General features: G+C 41.0%; 1 protein-coding gene across 3 annotated transcripts; it reads right to left on the bottom strand.

Annotated features, from left to right (window-relative positions):
- Positions 1-681: 681 nt before the first annotated feature.
- SSRP1 (structure specific recognition protein 1) lies at positions 682-19,945 on the bottom strand. Of its 3 annotated transcripts, none has more exons than XM_034420348.3 (17): positions 19,124-19,945; positions 18,191-18,447; positions 15,687-15,872; positions 14,784-14,889; positions 13,569-13,759; positions 13,259-13,489; positions 12,634-12,737; positions 12,138-12,266; positions 10,828-11,049; positions 10,379-10,451; positions 9,628-9,769; positions 9,419-9,464; positions 8,031-8,151; positions 6,379-6,549; positions 5,102-5,193; positions 4,825-4,999; positions 682-3,353 (listed from the first exon to the last, which is right to left on the bottom strand). In XM_034420348.3, exons 2-17 carry the CDS (start codon positions 18,242-18,244, stop codon positions 3,285-3,287), a joined length of 2,112 nt encoding a protein of 703 aa, XP_034276239.1. In that variant the 5' UTR covers positions 18,245-18,447; positions 19,124-19,945; the 3' UTR covers positions 682-3,284. The 3 variants fall into 3 exon arrangements, with proteins under 3 accessions (XP_034276239.1, XP_034276238.1, XP_060543807.1); XM_034420347.2 differs by having other exon boundaries at positions 19,048-19,192; XM_060687824.2 differs by lacking the exon at positions 19,124-19,945 and adding an exon at positions 18,999-19,089.
- Positions 19,946-21,064: the final 1,119 nt, after the last annotated feature.

Here is a 21,064-nt window from a genome sequence, read left to right as displayed (position 1 = left end):
ATTTATACACATATGGTCTTAGTATTTGGTAGTAGCATGACTTCTACCTGTTGGAAAATAAGTTTAGAGAGCCATGAAGATGGCATGAAGGGTATATTCAGAAGTCACAAAAAGGGGCAGAAGCATTCCTTGAGCTCTGGGGGAGGAGATGGATTTAGGAAGAGATTCAGGTTGGATCCTCCCTGACCCAGATAGTATAGGAGGAAGATATAACACAAGCAGCGTTGCAAGATTATCTTCCTAGATAAATAAATAAATAGGTATAGATTTATTTATCTACTTATAAATTCCCAGATAAATAAAATATAGGTATAGCTTTCCTGTGGAGTTGGTTTCTTGATGGACTGCATCCTAGAGCTGAGAGTATAGTATAGTATTTTTTAACTGGGAGACATTGCTAAGGATAAAGAATTATTAGAAAAGTCATGCAGTTATTCATGGGGCAGGAGAAGAAAAAATCCAGGTAGGAGAATCCATTAAACCTCTCAGAATGTGGAAAGGTAATGAGGCATAAGGCTTTTTTAGCTTTGATAAATTGAAACCCTTTCAGCAGAAAAATCAGAATACCACAAAGGCTGTATCCTGTTTAATTCCTCTCATCCTGCTCCTAAATGTTTTTTATCCTTTTGGAATTAGAGGAAAACCAACAATGTCTGCGTACAAACTCATAGAAGACATCTGTTATGCTGTATCTCCTTTATTTGATCATTGGAGAGAAAAATCTAAAAAATCCTGATGTGCCAAGAAATTATATCACACCTTCACTTTTGACATGTTGTTTAAATGTCTTGTAATCCTATGACAATCATGTTTCTCTTTTATGTTTTATCTGCAGAATAATTAAGAATCAAGAGAAGCGTGACACATTTTATGCAGAACATTCTCTTATGTGTACATAAATACAGCTTTGATCATAATCACTGAAGCTACGAACCAGAGAACTACAACTTATTTGACATTATTAGTAAAAAAATAAAACCTTCACAGCATCTAACTGCAGGGGTAAACTATCTCTTTCAGCCAGTGGATATATATATATATTTAAAGATGAAAAGGTACTTTCACAAAACAGCTACCAAAACCAGTTAAAACATTCCAATTTTCCAGAAGCCAATCAAAGAGCATCAAAGAGTGTTCTCTTGTTTTGTCTTTTTTCCTGGGTAGATGAGGATTCTTACAAATGGAGCGTGTGGACTATGCTATGCTACAGGGCCAAGGTGGGAAATAATTTGTAAATAATGAAACTCGATTCTGGCTCTTCACAGTACATAGCCTCTCATTTATTCATTAAAGGAGCAAAGGATGTAAAATAAAACCCCATGAATTCCGGTTGTGCAAGAAGGGAAGAAATAACCAGGCGGTCTGCCTAGGATTCTACATAATCCATCTCTGCAGAATACCATAGATAGCCAATGTATGAATGCAGAAATGTATTTTTGTCAGTTCAAACATCCCCCCCCAAAAGGGGGTCAACTGCAGATAACCTGACCATAACAACCAATAAGGGACCTCCTGCTCCCATCACAAATGTGCACACATCCTGTTCCAGAGGGATTATAGAAAAGAGCCAGGAATACATGAGGGAACATCTTATTTCGCCCAAGCAGATAGGATTCAAAGCATGTTTGTGTTATTAATGACAACTCTTTCTGGTCTTTTCATAAAGAAATTAGTAAAATAAAATTAATTGTGTCAGCATTAATTGTGAGTGTTATTTTATGACAATGAAAAAACACAATAAGCAGTTGACTGGTACGTGCAACTATAGTAATATGGGGAAATGAAATCTGGAAAACCAGCCATTCATTTCTAATGTCTAAACAACCAGGTTGGAACATATAAATTATTCAAAGCAGTGCATAATATGTATGACCCAACTCTCTAATGATGTTGTGACGGCCAGTAGCATGCACTGGTTTTCCTTTTTCAGATTTTAGCCAAGAGAATATCCTGTAACAATGCAATATGCCGATTGGGATAAATGATTTCATTGCCATATTCTGCTTCCATATCTCCCTAATGATATTTCTTTCATATCCAGGGGACAGAATACTGATTAAGCTGGAACCTGTTTTATGCCAGGAGAATCCTTAATGTAGAGGCTGAACTCCGTGGCCTGAATTGGGAATTTCAACTGCTTTTATGTCTATTCATGAATCTTTAGCCAGATTTGAGGAATAACCTCCTTATCAAATGAAGAGCCACTATCATGCAACCAGAGACCAGTCTCAATCCACCATTAACCCTTCCAGAGTTGATGAGTGCCTTCATATCGGTTGTTATGGACAGTTAAGTCTGAGAGAGAGAGAGAGAGAAAAAATCACCGTTCACTGTGTTCCCTTCTGGCCTCTGCTAGAAGGCAAGAGCACAACAGCATCTCTCTCCCCACCCTGCCTTACGCAGCACTTGTAGGAGAAACCAGGAATGTCCCAAGTGTTAATGCCAAAGATGCTCAAAGCTATTACCGCTGATGGGGGCCTCCTGTACTGCCAGACCCCCACACTATTGACTATTCCTTGCATTAGCCAAGTCCCAGCAGCACACAATGGCTCTTTAAATACAATTAGTGCTGTTGCTAATGGAAGGCAGTAGAGTTAAGACCCTTGGCCCAAGGCAGAGGAAGATACAGCTGCTACACAACTGCCTCCAGGGAAATCACTGGCTCAGGTCAAGAGAGGTGGCAGTAGGGGAAGTCTTTCCCCGCATTTGCTGCTGCAGAAACCTATGGCTACTTTTTTTTTTTTCTTTCCCCTCCTTGCAGCTCTCCAGATTGAAAGATTCTTGCTCTGGTCTGGCTGTTACCTTGGATTATATTACAACAAACCCCATCTATAGTCACTTTATTTTTTATTAATTCAGTTAGCCATGATAAAACAGAAATGCAAAGCGAACTTTTAAAAAAACAGAAAGGGAAAGATGAAATACCAACTGAACTTGACTCTGGAGACCGTACAGTGTCCCAGCTTCCAGCTGTATGCCATTCAGCTTGCCATCTGAAAGGATACAGTGCGCCTACAACAACATGGAGGCAGAACACAAGGGATTGCTGGCTTTCTCGATTCTCTTTAGGTGGCATCCTTTCTCCCCAAAAGCAGTAATTGGCTCTGACTAATTACTGTGGTATTGGAAAGGGAACAAGCTGAGGAGGCCAGTGAAACAAGAAAAGTATCCCTATGCCTTGCCAGGTCTTCAGCCTATTGGCCTGGATGAAAATGTCCAGTCAGTCTCCCATGCCATCTGCAGGAGGGCTAGGGGAACCAGTGTGATGGCTTGAATATTCCTGGCTAATCAGAGCCAGAGGCAGATTCTGCTGAACTAGGTGGCGTGCTGGCTATCTCCTCCTCATCAGAGTCCTGGAAGAGAACAAGCGTTGTTAGAAATATGGAAGACAAATAGGATTAGATACATGTTTTACAGGTTCTAAATTAGAAGAATCGTATCCGGAAAGAAAAGCTAGCATTTCCTGCTCTCATCCTGTTTTAATGCTCTTGCATTGGGGTTGGTAAATGGTGACAGATGGTGACAACTGGGAAGATGATGTTTGAACAATCATCTCATCCGGTCTGATGGTGTGCAGGCAGGTGAAGTATTGATGTATTCCACACATGCTTTCAGCACAGGGAAGCCCAGGCACAGGACCACTCCACACGCCAAATTGCAAGAGACTAACTTTAAAGAGTAAAATGTTCTGAAGTCAATAAACCCCAAGTAAATAAATATTCACTGCTAAATGCAAACAATGTATTGTCTCAGACCAACAAAGCAATCAGGATTAATTCTGAGCGCGACAATCTACAATTTTTAGAAGGATGGTGGTGTAGGTTTTTCTGTAGCAAGCCTAAGCATTAAAAAAAGAACCTGGCTAAAACTGAACAGTGCCTTTTTCCATTTTTTTTTTTTTTAGTTTACAGCCAACATCAAGCAATATCATTTGCTTGATCACTCTGCTCCAACTGGCGCAGAGTGCGGCCGCGCGGGTGGTGACGGGAGCGACGTGGCGCTCCCATGTAACGCCTCTCCTGCGCGAGCTGCACTGGCTCCCGGTGGTCTTCCAGGAGGTCTTCTGAATGCGCTTGAAGGTTTTGGTTATCACCTTTAGAGCGCTCCATGGCTTAGGACCTGGTTATTTACGGGACCGCCTGCTACCACCAATAGCCAATAGCCTCCCACCGACCAGTATGCTCCCATAGAGGGGCTCCTCCGGGTGCCGTCGGCCAAACAATGTCGACTGGCAGCCCCCAGGGGGAGAGCCTTCTCTGTGGGGGCACCTACTATCTGGAACGAGCTCCCCCCCGGAGATACGGAGGATCCCGGATCTGCGAACCTTCTGTCGCGCGCTCAAGACTTTTTTATTTCATCAAGCTGGCCTGACCTAAGTTTTTCCCCTTTTTAAATGGAAATTTTAAATTTGGTTTTAAATTATTGGGGTTTTAAATTTGTTCAGCCAAATTATTTAATTCGTTTTATTCTATTTTAAATTTTGTATTTATATGTTTTATTCTATGGCTGTTCACCGCCCTGAGTCCTTCGGGAGTAGGGCAGTATACAAATTCAATAAATAAATAAAATAAAATCATTTAAGACCGATATACCGCTTCGTAGTGCTTTTTATAGCCCTCTCTTAAGCGGTGTACAGAGTTAGTATATTGCCCCCAACAATCTGGGTCCTCATTTTACCCACCTCGGAAGGATGGAAGGCTGAGTCAACCTTGAGTCAGTGAGAATTGAATTGCCGGCAGTCAGCAGAATTAGCCTGCAATACAGCATTCCAACTACTGTGTCACCACGGCTCAGCAGCCACCTCCACTATATTTTAAAACTCACCTCCTTCTTGTCTTCGCCTGAGGAACTCTCATCGCTGGACACAAATTCCTTGCTCTTGAAGCTCTCGCCTAACTGTTTAAGAGGAGTCTTGCTAGCAGATTTTACAGGTGTCGCTACCTTCTTCTCTGTTCTTCCTTTCCCTGGTTTATCTGGCTTTTTCTTTTTGGCTTTTTCTCTGTACACGTAAAAACACAGACAAGTTTCCGCAATAGCAGAGTCCTTTTGGTTTAGGAGAGATGGGGTGGGGGGAGGGGAAACCTCTTATATAATTGCTCACCTCTTAGAACTGTCCACTTTGCCTCCCTCACTGTAGTCCTTCATAGCCTTCTCATAATCCCTCTTGGCCTCTTCTGCTTTGCGCTCCCATTCCTACAAGCCAAACAGCCAGTTCTACACATCTTGTTTAAACTGCATAATCCCCATTCATATAGTACATGTTAATGTATATAATATTCCTACTACATCCTGAGTGTACCCTATCCAAATGTCATGGAAACAGAAAGTTACATTTCAAAATCCCAACTTCGTTAAATCAATAGTGTTTTCCCCTTAGGCTGATTTGCTAAGGTTTTGAAGGTAAGTTTTAGACTCAAAAGCCCGTAAGAGATTTAGTACTCCTGTGGGAACGCCTAATGATCAGGATAGGATTACTCTGCCCTAGAAAGTAAAGATATGCAAAATGTTCCAAGGCAAAAGATTCCAATCTTGGGGCAGACTCTTCTTACCAGAAATGGACTATCACGAATTAAACACTCAAATGTATCTGGGGAGGTAGGCAAAGTGCATTAGGAAGTTGAAGCATTTTGCTCTTGAAATGGTTGTTTATCTCTAGTGAATAGCAGAACAGCGCAAAAGTAGCAGCCTTGCTAAATCCAGCACAGACTTTCATTGGAGTTCAGGAAGCTATTTCCCCAAATCCCCAGCAATACCAATGTAGATCATTCATTTATTTGATTTAAATCATGCCTTATACTCAGGAAAGTGACACAATACTTCCCTCTCCAATTTCTCCCCAAATCAATCTTGACATAATTTGGAATGAGAGGACAACTGGCCTAAAGTCATCCAATGAGCTTCTGGTCAGAAAGTAGATTGGAACTGGGTCTCCCCACCCGAGCCTAAGAGTTTCAGTATATAAACTCCCCAGATTTGTAGACAGAAGTCTCTGCCGCTCTTACTGGTTGCTAATAGGAATTGAGTTTAGTGTACTCTGTATGCAAGGCATATCCTCTCCCACTATGTTAAAGTCCCCATCAGTTGTACAATTTCAGAAGTGCCTATCGTGCCTCATAACTCCCTAGTCTTTGGTTCTATTTTTAAATACTCAAGCATTCGATTTTAGGAATTATGTTTCTTTCATCTTAAGTGGTACCCAAAAGTCCGTATGAAATTTAGTATTCCTGTGGGAATACCTGACAATAAGAATAGGATTACTGTGCTCTAGAAAGTTAATAATTTGGGATTTATTATAACACTTTTTCAGAAAAAATTAAAACTCTACTCATTGTCATCCCCCCAAAATGGGATTCCAGTCAGCACCAAATCTTGACTCACCTCTTTCTTCTCTTTTGACATTCCTTTCCACAGTTCCCCAGCTTTCTTAGACACATCAGTGACACTCATGCCAGGACTGTCTGATCTTATCTTGTCACGATTAGCATTGAGCCAGAGCATATACGCAGATAAAGGCCTCTTTGGGGCATTGGGGTCTTTCCCTTTTTTACCCTAGGAGGTGGTACAAGAGAAGAGAATCAGGGGAAAAGCACAAATACATAGGAAAAGGAAGCCTTCTCCCCGGTCTATCCTACAGATATCGTAAAAGATGTTTCCCTTCTGAACTGCAGAACCTTTTAGGCCTCTGCTTTCAAATAAATGGGATAGCCAACTTGTTTCTGATTGTACTCCAGCAGCCCTCTGCTATGTGGGTTTGTTCATGGTCAAGACTCTCCTTGAGCTCTCTCCACCGCTGAATGGAAAAAGCCTCTCTACAACCATGGGAGGGCAAACATTACTGAGACAATGAACATGCTGGGAATTTTCAGGACCTATAATGGATCGTCTCAAGAGAGGCTCCATTGGCAAAATGATTGTCAGTGAAAGCGGTCAATCCCAAAACATCCATTTAGAAATATCATTTATAAATTTATTTTATAAATGATATTTATTTTATAAATTTATAAATGTATTTCTGTTATATAAACAGCATTTGTAAGGAGCCACAAACTATTTTTAGCAATTTAATTCATGCTCTAGGGCAGGGGTGTCAAACTGGATTTCTTCGACGGCTGGATCAGCATTGTAGTTCTCCTCTGTGGGCAGGCAGGGTGAGGGAGGGTGAGATGGGACGGATGCCTCCTGCAGCACCTTGCTGGCCAAAACAGGGTGTGGGTGTGCCCCTCTCCGCGCCGTTTTGGCTGACAGAGGCATTGCAGGCCAGTCCTTTGCTATTTCCAGGTGGCCCCGGAGGCCAGATTTAAGCACCCTGTGGGCTGGATCCGGCCTGCGGCCTTGAGTTTGACACCCCTGCTCTAGGGCACGAGTGTCAAACTCGATCACGTCACAGGCCAGATCGTGACATATCGCGACTTTTTTGCCTTTGCGGAGCCACGGCAGGTGTGGCCTCCATGTGATGTATCTGGCCCACAGCTCACCAATTTGACAGGCCTGCTCTAGCCTAGGGGATCCTGCCCTGAATAGGCAGTTGCACTAGGTGACCTCAAGGATCACTTCTGATTCCATAATCCTGAAGTCTTTCTCGGACATAGATTCCGCTTCTTTATGCCTTCTAAAACTTTGGTTATGATACTGAAGCCTCAAGAGAATCTATTTCAAAGGTCAATTTCCTCATTGAAAAAAAGTAAGGCCTATACTAAATTCATTTTTACATTAATTCAGATATAATTTGCGAAACTGATTTTGATTTGAGAGTTTTGCTTCATTTACTTAGTTTTGCTGATAGTGTCCATTCTCTGTAGACACAGAGGGGCATTACTCAATTGAGTCATATGTGAAGGTTCTCTAACCACCAAAACCTCCAAATTAAGATGGAGGTCAGCTACTCTAAATAAGATTGAGTCTCCAGTGATCTCTGAGCAACAGAAGAGAGTACTCAGCAGGATACGAGATTGGTTCTAATTATACTGAATGCAATCATTATCTTGTCGGACAGACACCGTTCAGCATGTTAAGTTGAGATCAGTTTTCACCTCAGACTGTTTCTTGCGGGGCTTCCGTTCTTTAACAATTTTGGCTTTTTTGGCAGGTTTCTTCTTCTCGTCACTATCCCCTTCATTACTAGAAGAACTAGCAGAGGCATTGCTATCAAACCTGTCTCAAGAAAAAGTCAAGAGGGGTGGGTCAAAAACGATTAGCAAAATAAGTGTGCATGTCTACAGGTATTCCTTCTCCTAATAAAATCTCAGTTCTAATCTACAATTCCTGATACTTCACACCACAGGATCATTATGTCAAAAACAAATCTTACAAAGAATTCTATACAATCAATCTCGAAGAAATCAGGTACTAGAAGATTTTTAAGAGTTTACATTTCTATAAATTATTTCTTACACATACATACATAGCAAACGACACATGGCCATTTACAGAAATATTTTTTATAACGTACAAACAGGTTCCATTATATGAAAGAATCATCAGGAAAAATGATTTTTAGACTGAGTCTTCTATTTCTGCAAGTATGTTTTTCTTTTCAGAAACCCATCAAAAAGCTTCCTAAATAAGTAAGCAAAACCACTCATAAATATTCCATTCAGGCAGATTCTCTTTCCTGACATCATTTCCTTCAATAAATTATCCACCAGCTTCAAGGAAAGTATCCATATTTCTGATGCTTGTGATTTTCCTGAAGATATAACTTTTTCTATACCATATGACTCTGTTGTAAATGCTATTTATCTTCCAGAGATTACCTCTACATTCTTGCTTCACTGCAAGATTAATTTACAATTACACAGTCAGTTGCCTTAAAATTGGAGTTGCCTAAGGGGATTCATTAAATAAATTTATTAAATAAACTCCAACTTCAGTCTTACCTTATTCCTACAAATGGTATTTTACAGTCAAACTTAACTAACCTTTATTTATATTTTTGTAGTCATTCTTAGCACATATATTTCATATTTTTGACTTGGAACTATTTTAATCTTGAGATTTTCCTGCTTCTGCATTCTTAGGTTATCTCAATCATTTTCTAAGACACAAGCAGGCAATTTAGACTTGCAAATGCCGGTACTTTGAACTACAATTTTCCAAAGGCCCAGACTTCAGGATTAACATTCAGAGGTTATGAAGATAATATCTGGAGGGCAACAGGTTGCATATTTTGGTTCTAGCCTGGTCATAGTGACCTCATGTTCACTTCTAGGAAAAGCAGCACCAGCCCTTCTAAAAGTAGTTATTTTGTAAGATTTGTAGCCTGCCTGTTATTCAAGAACTCAAAATATGACATGAATCTAACATCACTAGGTAATACTATTATTAAACAATACTAATGTGTACCACAATTTCATTCATATACCACAGACATTTAAACAAGAGCATCTAACTAAATAGGTATCTTTTTTTTTTAACTTACTCTTCTGCCACATCTTCCTCTTCCTCCACTGGATTGAATGACTCATCTGGAAAAAAAAAGAAAACAAAACAAAACTCTTATTTCTAATCCAAAGAGATTAACAGGAAATGTGAGGCATTTGCACCTCTGTAGAAGAAGAGACAAAAAGATCCCAACTGCAAGTGAAATCAATTTGGAGAAATCAGGCCAGCCACTGAAAGAAAGCTCACCCGTCTCCTCTCCGGAGTCCTCACTGCTGTCATTTGCATGTTCCTCACGAATCTTGCCCTCTTCTTTCATCCGCTCCAAGTAGGCATCATGGGAGTCTTCATCAGAACCGTCATATTCATCGTAGGTCACATTCTTCATGCCCTAGTAACACACACAATGGGCTCCATGGTTATGAGCGCAAGGGTTTCACTTGCCGCAAGCAAATAAAAATTCTTCAATCATCTTGACGCCTAAAGCATGCAGAGATTCTACACCTGTAGCTGTCCTCCCGCGCCCCCTGCCTCCATGCTCCTAGGCACACAAACTGCAGAAAAAAAGTTTCTGGTACCACAAATTCCGCAGATGCCTCAACAACCAATTACATGCTGCTTCCCAGAAACCTGCTAAAATACACTCTCCCTCCCCAGGGAAAGGGAGGAATCATGCTGGTGACTTTAACAATGGATTAGGTAGAAGCCACTCCTGGAGCAAAGCAGGCTACTGCCCCATCCCTGTGGTTCATGCAAGGTTATACTATGGTGATTAGAAATTTTCACCACAGCCATGCAGAGGAGACCTGAACCAAGAGGAGGAAGAGGAGGGGATAATCGCACAGACCTTTTTCTTCTACAAGGAGAGAACAGAAATTGAGAAGGAAGAAAGCTCTGGAGAGAGAGAGAAACCCCCATCCCACCCCAAGCAGATCAGGAACAGGACTAGACAGCAATTGCCTTTCCTTGTTCTCTCTAGCCCACCCCCTGAAACAAGTACCTCCTTAAGTCCCCGATTCTTGATGTTCAGTTTCTTCGCATTCACAAAGTCAAAGAGTTTGCCATATTCTTCTCTGCAGGGAATAGAAATCACAGGTATGTATGTAGGATCTAGCATAGGACCAATATTCACCTGCTTATGGCAGAAACCGATCAAACAGGAGCAGTACAATTTTTTGTTGCTACTGCAGGGAACTGAGGGCAGGGAGAGAAGGGTGGTAGTGGTGGTGGAGGAGGAGGAAAAGGATCAAGGAAGATGAAGATCAAATGAAAAAAAAACCACATTTGAAATCATGGGTCACAGTAGCAGACAAGCAATACAAACAGAATTTTTGAATCATAAAGGTTCTGCTAGCATCCTCTGAAATGGGAGACAGCCTATACATTACAAAGCAGCAACTGAGATGGGTGGCATCCCCCAACAGCTCTGCTGGATTTGCATTCACTTACCTCTCTATGCTGCTGAAAGTATACTGTGTCCCTTGCTTGGTTTCTATCTCAAAGTCAAAGGAACGTGTTGTTGTGGTCCCACGAGCAAAGTTGACAAAAGCAATCTCATCAAAGCGGATGTGAACAGGTGGCTTGTGCACATAGATGAAGCCACGTTCCAAAGGATACAAGAGGCCCGAACTAGCCTTGTAGGAACACGTGATGCACTGGGCTCCAGAATGTCTAGCAAAGGAAAAGAAACATCAATATAAATTTCATTGAGCCAGATGAAGGCATTTATTAAAAAATACCAAGACAGCTTATCAAACGGGGGAGCCCAAGCATCAATAGAATAGAATAGAATAGAATAGAATAGAATAGAATAGAATAGAATAGAATAGAATAGAATAGAATAGAATAGAATAGAATAGAATAGAATAGAATAGAATTCTTTATTGGCCAAGTGTGATTGGACACACAAGGAATTTGTCTTGGTGCATACGCTCTCAGTGTACATAAAAGAAAAGATACATTAGTCAAGAATCATAAGGTACAACACTTAACGACAGTCATAGGGAAACAGTCAATATAAATCTTAAGGATACCAGCAACAAGGTTACAGTCATAAGCGGGAGGAAATGGGTGATAGGAGCGATGAGAAGATTAATAGTAATACAGACTTAGTAACTAGCTTGATAGTGTTGAGGGAATTATTTGTTTAGCAGAGTGATGGCATTCTGGAAAAAACTGTTTATCACCAATTGGCTTAACTTTAGTACAGTAGTTAAGAGGAAAAAGTACTTAGTACAACAGGTAGACCTTGACTTACAAAGTTCATTTAGTGACCATATAAAGTTACAACAGCACTGAAAAAAAGTGACTCATGACCATTTTTCATGCTTACAATCATTGCAGCATCCCTACGGTCACATGATCAAAATCCAGATGCTTGGTAACCGAATCATATTTATGACGGTTGCATGTGATCCCCTTTTGTTACCTTCTGACAAGCAGTCAATGGGGAAACCAGATTCACTTAACAACCGTGTTACTAACTTAACAACTGCAGTGATTCGCTTAACAACTGTGGCAAGAAAGGTTATAAAATGGGGCAAAGTTCATTTAACAAATGCTCTGCTTAGCAACTGAAATTTTGGGCTCAATTGTGGTCGTACGGTCAAGGACTACCTGTAGAGACTCAATGTAGTTATTACTGTGTAATTCATTATACCTATCACTCAGGTCTTAATGCCTTTCTTTGTCACTCCCCTTCCGAACACTGAAAGGTGACTACTCACAGTTCATCTGTTCCTACAATCTACATTCCTTACCCCTGAAAATTGCCTGGTACAGTTATCTTGCGGTTCACAAGGGCTTTCATGACGCGGCTGACCATCTCATACAGAGACCCAGACATATTTTTGGTGAGCCGTCCTTCAAAGCGCTTCTCGACTTCATCCCTAAGCAGAGAGAATACAAATCAAGATAGAGACAGACTCCCTCTGCAATATTAGGACATCAGGTGAGCCTGGGAGTTGAGAGCAGTAACAGAGAACAGATGGGACACATGCCCTGTCCTAAAACAGTTGGATATGCTGCTACCATAAATGACATTATTTTATATAAATGGTCCATTTTCACAATTATCTTACACATGTGTACATCCCTTATGAACAAATGCAAGACCAAATACAAAGACTTTCAGGTTGCTTAACTATGGTTTAAACAATCTGTGAATCCAGCCATTGTGACTTACTTAACAAACCAGGGCCAAAGCAACCATGGCTTCCTGAGATATATGAATCTTAACCATGTAAGGGAACTTACTCATTCATGTTGAGGGTCAAGGAGATATCCTCATCCTTTGAGAACAGTAGTATAAGGAAGTGATAGCGGGTTTGGCCTTGCTTTATAGGAGGGTCTAAGCTGATCTGGAAAGAACAGAGACACCAGTAACTATACATATGAATGCCAGACCAAAAAAAAGCCATTTTGTTATGGGCCAAGTGCATTAAATACGTAGCAAGGACAGTTCCCTAAGGAGATTGGTCTTATCTCCCAGTATGATAAAAAGAGAATATAGAAACTGAGGAAAAAGCTGCCTCTTTCCACCCCTTCTATTGTCCAAAAATACAAAGGAGATGCAAGTCCCACCAGCCAAATGTTATACTGAAAATAGGTAAGTTCCTTCTATTTTATAATAACCCAAGAAGATGGACATCCACCTGGAATAATTAGAAACTGTGAACTCTAGGAGAAAGAGACTATTTCTGGATTCTTCCTTTCACCATGAATAAGTTTACTTTTGAGTTTAAATTAGATATACAGAATTTAAGCAGCTAGTTTCGCTCACAAAACACCAAAGGTTTTTGAAGGAAACCTATTGTGAGAAGCAAACACAGCAATTACTTCTCGCAAGAAATATTTTGACAATGATTCCAAAATTCCTCACCACAAAAAACATCTGGCGCTGATCTTTATGGGGAAGCAAGAAAAGTCGCAGAACAGTAGTATATGGGATTTTGTAATCAAACGTTTTGCCATGGAGGTGCAGGAAGGTAGGATAGATACGGATATCATAGCGTCCACGAGGAGTCAAGCACTGCAGTTCTCGGAAGATACAGATAGCATCTCCAGTAGCCTGGATGACATCTGCCTTTGATAACACATTCTGGGCAAATGCCTGGAACAGCAAGGAGAGTTTCATGAACAAGTGTTTCTTCCTCTACTCTGCCACCTCTTCAACTTCAAGTTCAACCTACCTCCACAGGATCCACACCATCCTCCTGAGTGGGTGGCACATAAAAGCGGACCTCCATTAGGGACACCTCAGCATCGTCATTCTGATGGAACTCCAGAGTCACTTCATTCTTGCCAGTAGTGCACTGGGACACGTTGCTGAGCGGGATTTCAAAAACTGGTTGCTCCCCAATATCAAAAGAGAGAAGTTGCCCTTGCAAAAAAAAAAAAAAAAAAGTGTTTACCCCCATCAAAGTACATTACCTTCTTTCTCACAGCCTGCTAAGCCATAATGTGCTAACTGCAAAATGCTTGGTGATCTGCATACTAAGGTTTCTATAGAAGGGTTGGGCAACCTTTTGACTACTGGGAACCACATTTAACATGCAAGAGCAAGGCTACACCAAGCAGGAAAATGATATAAAGTGTATAGGATATTATCTGGACTGAAATAGTATTCTCCTACAGCAGGGGTGTCAAACTCAAGGCCCGCAGGCCAGATCCAGCCAGCGGGGTGCTTAGATCTGGCCAGTGGGGCCGTCCTGGAAACAGCTAAGGACTGGTCCATGGTGCCTCTGCCAGTAAAAATGGAGCTCAGAAGGGCTGCTCCTGCCTCCCTGAGCTCCATTTTCGGCTGTGACGGCCTCCTGCAACCCTCTGCCAGTGAAAATGGAGCGCAGGAGGGCCACACATTTTTGCCGGCAGCTCGGGCTGCCACAGGCACCCCCAACACGAGTGACGTCGAGCTGGCCATGCCCACCCGGCCCACCGAGGTCAAACACAACTCTGATGTGGCCCTCAATGAAGTCAAGTTTGATACCCCTGTCCTACAGTTTTGTTGGAGGGAGAAAGGGGGAATGGTAATTTTGCTTTTTAAAAGTCTATTTTACAGCATAATTTGCCTCAAAAACAATGTCTTCAGTATTTAGCATCGAGGATCACAGGTTTGGGGCAGCTGTTGCAAAAAAAGACTGAAAATCAATTGTCCTGGTCTACAGGTTTTAGCATAATACAATATGAAAATTTAGCCAATTGTTGCTTGTTTAATAAGTGATGATTACAATACATGTTAGTCCTATATGTAAGTTCAACTACCGTACTACCTCACAGCCAACAACCAATCCACCCCTACCCCCCCAAAATAACTACAACAAACCCATCTATCATTTTCAATTAGCTATGTCTCTTTGAATTGTTTCCAATTACCAATTTCCATGGAGGTATAGTGTAAAACTCACCTCCAAATTTGACTGTCCCCCAGTTCCAGCCCTTTACACATAGATCTTTCTCAGCAAGATCTAAATGAAAGTGTGTTTTGAAGAAATCTGAAAGTTTGTCGAACTCCTAAGAATAAAAACAGTCAATGTACACACCAGCAAGCTAAAGACATGTACAACAGTAATTTGAAGCTAGTCCCTTTGTTTACACTACAGAAATTTACATTATACCCCTGATACGAAATCATACTTACAGTACAAGCGCTAAACTATAATATTAAGAAAAGTTATGTGGGTGTTGAGCCATTAAAAAAAAAGAATCAAAAAATCTGTGTATTTTATCACTAACACTTCCTACAACAAATGCAAACTTATTTTTAAAAACCCAACCAAAACAAAATTACCCTTGCTTTGATTTAAACTGGAGTATTGGCAATTTGCATGGATATAACTATAAAATTTCCCTGGCTTGATGGAAAAGTGGTTTGCCATTCTTTCTGTCTGGGTCTTTAAAAAAATATTTTCATTGAATGAATTCAAAAGACGAACAAATAAATAAATAATTTTAGAATGTCTAGGTTGTCTCCCACATCCAATTACAAAATGGGGCCAACTCTATTTAGCTAGTCAAGGTTAGCTAGGTGTTGTCACCAGCTGATGCAAGTATCTCCAGTTACAGTTAAATAGGAAACAAGCATTGCTGCTACAAATGCCATTCATATTACAAACAGTAGTGTAAGATCCAAGGTTGAAAAAAAACACTGATGTAATCAGATTAGATATCCAACTGAAAAATCTCTTGCTGCAGTGAACACTCCAATAGTTTTTAAAATAACGTATCTTCAGCTGCCTATCTGATTAAAGCTCTGCAGTTCTTCTCTAATGCATCATTTCAAAAACAAACTTGCATTAAAAGAGTCTTACCGTCTCTCTGAACCCATCATACTTGTAGACATGGCCACTTTTAGTAAGCAGCTTGAGGCCGTGGCCCAATGCTACTCGCCTCCAGATACCCTCTGCCAAATCTGAGGCCTGGATGTTGTCAACTTTCCCAGTTTTGCTGTTCTTAAAAATCACACCTTGACGGTTTAGCCGCAGACGGCCATCATTCTAGTGCAGAACAGAAAATGTCAGTAAGAAAACAATAGTTGAATAGCAGCCGAAAGCAAAGGATGGTACCTAATCTTTTACACAAAGGAGAACCAAATTTCTATTTAAAGGAGGAATAGACTATTTTCTCATCTAAATTAAAAAAATAAAACTTATGCCCTAAGTAACTTCATTCTTTCAAGAGTCTCTAAGATCCTCTTTAAAATTTAGAATCATTGGCAGCAAGGATACATCCATATAGATAAGCAATTGAAGGGCTATGCACACACAATACAAAAACCTAATTCTCTGGAGAAGTTCATATTGCTAAGAAAGGTGAAAAGAGAGGGAAGAGGACAACCAACAGCAAGGTGGATGGATTCAATTACAATGGTGGTGAGTGCACCACTGAAAGACCTGAACTCAATTAATTCAATACCACATAATTTATCAATCAATCAAGTTATAGAAATTTCTTCTAACATTGTGCCCAAATAATGAAGATGCATCAGACTACATTTTTTAAATATACAGGTATTCCTTGACTTAGAACCATTCATTTAGTGACCGTTAGAAATTACAACATTGAAAAAAGTGATTTAGGACTATTTTTCACAGGACTGTTGCAACATTCCCCATGGTCACATGATCAAAATTTGGATACTTGGCAACACGCTCATATTTATGATGGTTGCAGTGTCCTGAGGTCATGTGATCACCTTCTGATAAGCAAAATCAGTGGGGAAACCAGATTCACTTAACAATCATGTTACTAACTTAAAACTGCATTGATTCACTTAACAACTGTAGCAAGAAAGGTCGTAGAATGAGACAAAAATCATTTACAATTATCTCACTTAGCAACAGAAATTTGGTGGTTCAAATGTGGTTGTAAATTGAGACCTGTATGCTAGATCCAACCTAGATTGGCCATGAAGAATTCAATATCATTGGCACCTAGGCTACAGACAGTGGCTTTCTTGTCAGTTAAAATATGTAAATGTTTTTGCAGAACAAAAGAAATGTTCTTCCAGACCTAATACAGTGTACCATTGTTCAAAAAAGAAATGTAGCAATAAAACATGACAATTGTTCTTGTTTGGTATCCGGGGCACGTTCATTATGTCTATATTACTATTTGAAGATTTTTTTTTAATGATATTATTCACGTCAATAGTATGTTTATTTAATTAGAACTATCTTGCATGCATCATACAATTTAAAGTTGTAACTATAAAGCCATGTAGATAGCCTTCCTTTCATGTACATGAAAAAACAATAGTTTTTAAACAAATGATTCAGTGAAATGGAGAACATATATTATCAATGACAAGTGCCACAAATTTATTAGAACTAAAAACCAACATTAACATACTTAGGAAGAGAGAACTATTCCTAGAAATCAAGCTAATACCAAAACAGTAGCACTGTGACTGTAGTCCTCGACTTACGACCACAATTGAGCCCAAAATGTCTGTTGCTAAGTGAGACATTTAAGTGAGTTTTGCTCCATTTTACAACCTTTCTTGCCACAGTTGTTAAATGAACCACTGCAGTTATTAATTTAGCAACATGGTTGGTAAGTGAAACTGGCTTCCCCATTGACTTTCGTTGTCAGAAGATCGCAAAAGGTGATCACATGACCCTAGGACATTGCAACCATCATAAATATGAGTCAAGCTGCCAAGCATCTGAATTTTGATTATGTGACCATCAGGATGCTGCAACGTTCAGTTAACAACCATGTTACTAACTTAAAACTGCAGTGATTCACTTAACAACTGTGGCAAGAAAGGCCATAAAATGGGGCCATTTTATGTGTGAAAAATGGTCATAAGTCACTTTTTTCAGTACTATTGTAACTTCAAATGGTCTCTAAATGAACCGCTGTAAGTCGAGGACTACCTGTACTATAACACAAATCATTCAGGATTTTTTAGAAGTTTGGGCTATTTATTTTTAAATTAAGCTACACTAAATTAAACTGGTTCCCTGTGCATTTTTACAGTGATAGTATCCAGATATACCATTACTCTACCCAGCTAGACATTAAATGGCACTAGCTACATTAATTAAAAAGACGTTTAGATAAATGTGATTACCATCAGCAATTTCCAGATAAATTTTAGTAATTAAGCTACTGCAGCATCATGGATTTCACAATGCCTAAATCAGACTTCTTGAGAGGCAATGTCTGTTCTCTTACATAAAATGATATGTTACCTGCAAGCCTAATTTTTATCCAGATGTATAAATGTGTCTCTTTTAACCCAGTTTCCATGCCCCAACTCCAAATCATCAAGATCTATCCATTCAGAAATGTTTACCAAATCACTCACCATAGATCCCTTCACTTCTTGGTATATTTCATTGAACTCCAATGTATCTGCCATGTTGACAGCTCCCTGCCCACTATGGCAGGGGCTGGTCTGAGATCCCTAAAAGTATCCCTTTTGGAAGGTGCTTTGCCAGGAACCGCACAAGGACATCAAGCAGAAGTCTTAGTGACTGACATATTCTACCCTGAGAGAAGCAAAGGAAGCCCTGAGAAACCAAGAACACCGGATCTCTTCTTCTTCTTCTTTTTTTCAGAAATCTGGAAAGTAGTTAGAATACACACAAGCATTTACTACTTCCAAAAGAAAAACATGTTTGCACTCTCTTCCTGTCAAACCGGCTCTTAATGTAACAGCATCCCTGCACAGTTTCAAATAACAAATAAATAAATAACAGCAATAGAGTTGGGGAGGGGTCCTTTGGAGGTCATCTAGTCCAACCCCGTCAGGCAGGAGACCTATACTAGGGATTCGAACCGCCGAACTTTCTGATCGACGAGCTCAGCGTCTTGAGCCGCCCTGGGATCTTTTATTATAAAGTTTTCCCAGTGGCAGCCCAAATTTACCGGCCTTGGCCAGTTCAGAAGCGAGTCAGGAAAACTTTATTTGCCCTTTTACCCCACTTGGGAATGGCAGGCGCCACCCCCCCCCCCACCCGCCCCATAACAAGAGTGAACGGGCGCCAGTTAAGGGGAGGCGGATGTCAGAGACCGCTGCTCTACGTAGCCGGCGCGCTCAAGAGACGAAGATAACAAAGGCCGCCTCCACCACCACAACACCGGCCATCGGCGGCCATCGGTTCCATGCCCACCCGTGTTACGGCCTCCGCGATTCCCGGCCCGAAGCCCCGCATCGCTCACCTTCCCCCTCGCCCACTTTCCCGCCTGCGCAACACGAGACCCAAAGCAACCCCTTCGGTTGCCACCGGAAACCAACCTCACTTCCGCCTTCCGAAGCTACAGACCGACCGTCGCTGCTGCGAGGCTTCGGGCGGGCATTTCTTCCTGCGATGCTTAAGCTTCCGATGGAAAAGGACGGCTGTTCTACGCCACGTTTCTCTATGAAGGCGGAGCGATGCCACTCTAGCCCTTCACGTCTCTATGGCCAAAGCCACCGGAGAACGGTTGCGTTTTGATTTAAAAGCGCCCGAGTGGGGGGGTGGGGGTTCGGGGGATGGTGGGGGGGATGTTAAACCTTTGCTTTCTTACGATCTGAGGGGCTGGCGGTGAAAAGCGTGGCGATTTTCTATAGGCGCCGAGGAAAGGGTACCTTGCCTTTATGGCAAGGACCGCAGCCTCCCGTCCTAAGCTCAAAACCATTCTTCAATGAAAGCATTTTCCAGCTTTCTCTGCCTTGGAAAGTTGGATAGGTGATTTGCCTGGAGGCTGTGGGCTACTGAAACAAAAATTTTTGCCTAAAGAAAGTTAACAGGCAAATAAGTTAATATTGCAAAAATGAATGCGTATAAGCCATCTAGCCCTTTCAGGGTGTAGAGAAGGAATAAGAAATAGCTGACGAAATTAAAAAGTTTAAGAAAATAAAGCAGAGAATAGAATAGGATAGAGTAGAGTAGAGTAGAGTAGAACTTTATTGTCATTTTAAATGTACACTAATCTGCATACATTAAAATGAAATTTTGTTGCATTCAGCTTTCAAAGGATAATTCTGATAATTCAAAAAATATTTACAGAGCCCTCGCATCCTGGACATAAACTGTTTCAACTCCTACCCTCAAGACGACACTATAGAGCACTGCCCACCAGAACAACTAAACACAAGAACAGTTTTTTTCTGAACGCCATCACTCGGCCAAACAAATAATTCCCTCAACACTGTCAAACTAGTTACTAAGTCTGCACTACTATTCATCTTCTCGTCATTCCCATCACCCATCTCCTCCCACTTATGACTGTATGACTGTAACCTTGTTGCTGGTATCCTTACGATTTATATTGATATTGTTTCCTGATTGCTTATTTGTAACCTATGACTATAATTAAGTGTTGTACCTTATTCTTGATAAGCGTATCTTTTACGTACACTGAGAGCACCAAGACAAATTCCTTGTGTGTTCAATCACACTTGGCCAATAAAAAAATCTATTCTATTCTGTTCTGTTCTATTCTATTCTATTCTATCCTGTCCTGTCCTGTCCTGTCCTGTCCTGTTACCATTATGCACATACCCACATACACATATATGGCACAGTGTAACATCACAGTCTAGTTCGAATGTATACATATACATAGCGGGGGAGGGGGGGAGAATCCTGTGTGTTTACAAGATGATGGCATTAGGAACAAAGCTGTTACAGAATCTAGTAATTCTGCTATAGATACTTTGAAACATCCCAGAGGAGAGCAGCAGAAACAGATCATGAAATGGGTATGTGCGATCTCTAACAATACTTCGAGCTCTAAGCACATAGCAGTATCCTGAATAATGAGAGATGAGCTTCCCATAATTTTCTCGGTTGTCCTTACCACTCTGTATGGACCTTCTATCTGAAACTCTGCTACACCAAACCAAACTGTGATGTTGTGACCCCAACTCCCGAGCCTTTCCTAACAGAGGAAGAGGACTCAGAAGGTGATGGGGAGGAACTGACAAGGCCTCCCTCTCCAGGACCCTCCTTTCTGGCAATGCCTCAGGTTCCATCCAAAGGCCAGGAGGAACAGCTTGGGATGTGCCAGGAGGAAGGCATATTGGAGCACCAATTGATAGGAAGCGAGGATGATGAATCCTGGCTTGATCTCAGGCAGTGTCGGAGGGAGAAGTGTGCGCAGCAACAGAAGAGGCGTGGGAGGGCCAGAGATTGAGCTGAGTCACGGAGCCATGCCCCACCAGGAATAGTGGGTGGGATTGCTCTTCAGGCTT

The sequence above is a fragment of the Pantherophis guttatus genome, chromosome 1 (assembly GCF_059756535.1).
Source record: "Pantherophis guttatus breed Tessera chromosome 1, ASM5975653v1, whole genome shotgun sequence".
Taxonomy (NCBI): domain Eukaryota; kingdom Metazoa; phylum Chordata; class Lepidosauria; order Squamata; family Colubridae; genus Pantherophis; species Pantherophis guttatus.
This window is presented reverse-complemented; position numbering and strand designations above follow the sequence as displayed.

Coding starts and splice junctions, on each gene's coding strand:
- SSRP1 (XM_034420348.3), bottom strand. CDS start 18,244: ATGGCAGATACATTGGAGTTCAATGAAATATACCAAGAAGTGAAGGGA. Junction 15,873..18,190: donor AAGAAGTGAAGGGATCTATG/GTGAGTGATTTG, acceptor GTTCTGCACTAG/AATGATGGCCGTCTGCGGCT. Junction 6,550..8,030: donor CCCGCAAGAAACAGTCTGAG/GTGAAAACTGAT, acceptor ACCACCTCCTAG/GGTAAAAAAGGGAAAGACCC.